This window comes from Chrysemys picta, chromosome 12 (genome assembly GCF_011386835.1).
Source record: "Chrysemys picta bellii isolate R12L10 chromosome 12, ASM1138683v2, whole genome shotgun sequence".
NCBI classification, from domain to species: domain Eukaryota; kingdom Metazoa; phylum Chordata; order Testudines; family Emydidae; genus Chrysemys; species Chrysemys picta.
Window position 1 is genome coordinate 25,085,005 of NC_088802.1, and position 2,167 is coordinate 25,087,171.

The 2,167-nt window shown below is 44.8% G+C and overlaps 1 protein-coding gene across 1 annotated transcript; it reads right to left on the reverse strand.

Moving 5' to 3' along the window:
- Positions 1-982: 982 nt before the first annotated feature.
- On the reverse strand, positions 983-1,907 carry LOC112060929 (olfactory receptor 2T1-like). Its single transcript, XM_024113139.2, has one exon. It carries the CDS (start codon positions 1,865-1,867, stop codon positions 983-985), a length of 885 nt encoding a protein of 294 aa, XP_023968907.2. The 5' UTR covers positions 1,868-1,907.
- Positions 1,908-2,167: the final 260 nt, after the last annotated feature.

The following is a 2,167-nucleotide window of genomic DNA, read 5'->3' on the forward strand; positions in this document are numbered from 1 at the left end:
GTAGGGATGTAGGAGACCCACGCACAAATCCCTATTCTGTTTGATATGGAGCAGGTGCTGGAATCCAGGTCTCCCACTTCCCAGATGAGTGCCCTAAACAATGAACTGTTGGGTATAAGTGGGGGAACAACCTCCTCCTTGCTGGTTAGGTGTGCTCAAAGAATACCTACACAACTGTGAATCCCACGGGGGCTTCGGTAAGAGCTAGGTGCTGAGCCGCTCTCTGCCACTAGGACATAGGTGCATGCCCATGTACAGAAACGTAGGTGTTTAGGGGACTATATCAGCAGAAACCCAGGTATGTAGGTCTGGATTTTTAAAGGTATTTAATCATTGTTGTGCTCAGTGTCGCAATGCCTAACTGATTTATGGGGCCTAAATCCCATCAATTGTCCATGGGATTTTGGCTCCTAAGGGCATATCTCAGCAGTCAATACGATTTTGGCTCCTAAGGGCCCATGTCCTTAAGAGCCAAAATCCTATTACACAGTCGATAGAATTTAGGCTCCTAAATCAATTTGGCCCAGATTTAAAAAGGCATTCAAGATTTGTAGTCTCAATCTCATTTTCAAAGAACTCTCCCTTTTTAAAATGGAATTTTAGCTCCTCCATCAGGTAAGGGTTGCAATGCTGAGTGCAGCAATGCCCAAACACCTTTAAAAATCTGGGGCTTAGGGAATTCAGGTGCCTTCAGGATTAGGCAGCAGCTGAGAGGTGGTTTTGTGAATTCAATTGTGCCTGAATGTCGGACTCAGGCAGCTAACGGCCAATTAGGTGCCCCTTGTGATTCTAGCCACATGTGCAAAAATGTCAAAAGTTCCTAAGAAGCTTAAAAGCCTAAGATACACTGATTTTCAGTGGAACTTGGGCACTTAAGGAATTTTGAAAAATTTACCCTACAACTAAATCTTTTAGGAAACCCAGTCTGTGGCCAAATAGGAAGTGATCAAACCTAGGACACAACAGTCATTGACATTTCATATCAAAGTTTCTGACAGACTCTGCATTTCCCAACCAATTTTCTTAGGGATCCTAAAATGTCCCTGTTTCTTAGGCTGTAGATGAGGGGATTCAGCACTGGGGTGACAATGGTGTAAAACATAGACACCATCTTGTCTTGCTGCACTGAGTGGTAGGAAGTGGGTTTCATGTACATGAAGATGGCTGCTCCGTAGAATAACCCCACCACTGTCAAATGTGAGGAACAAGTGGCTAATGCCTTCTGCTTTCCTTTGACTGAGCTCATCCTCAGGACCGAAGAGAGGATGCACGTATAAGAAGACAGTATGATCAAGGAAGGGATGAGGAGCAGTACAATGCCGGACACAAAGATGACCATCTCATAAGTGGAGGTGTCAGAGCAGGACAATTTCAGCAGGGCTGGGATCTCACAGAAGAAGTGGTTGATCTCTTTTGAGCTGCAGTAGGGCAGTTGCAGAATAAAAACTGTGTGAATCAAGGCATTTAAAGATGCTCCAAACCAGATGCCAGCTGCCATGCTTAAACAGGTTCTCTTCTTCATGCGGATATGGTATTGCAAGGGATTGCATATCGCCACATACCTGTCATAAGACATGACTGCCAGAAGGAGACACACCGCTCCTCCCATGGTAATCGTGAGAAATATCTGGGTCCCACATCCAACTATCGAAATGGGGTTCCCTGGGATCAGGGAGTCCATTGCCATTTTGGGGACAACGATCAGGATCTGACAGATATCCATGAAGGCCAACTGACTGAGAAAAAAATACATGGGGCTCTGAAGGCTGGAATCCGTTTGGATTAGAAATATGAGGAGACCATTCCCTGACAAGGCAGCAATGAAGGCAAGTAAAATCATGGCCACAAGGAAAGTGTGTGTCTCCATTTGGTTAAAGAGCCCCAGCAGGATAAATTCTGTTGGAAATGTTGTGTTATTCCTCTCCACTTCCTCTTCATTTGATTTGGCCTGAAGGCACAAGAAGAGAGATTAGAACAAAAAGTGTGTGGAATATGCACATGTGTGTAGGGGTAACACTGACAGAGTCTGATACACTGGTCAGCTTCTCTCTTTGGTGGAAGAAATGCCAAATATCTTGGTTAACATGAAAATTCTCTCGCTTCCCAGGAAGTTGCATTTTTTTAGGGTATGTCTACACTACAGGCAGACGTAGCTGTGCCGGCATTG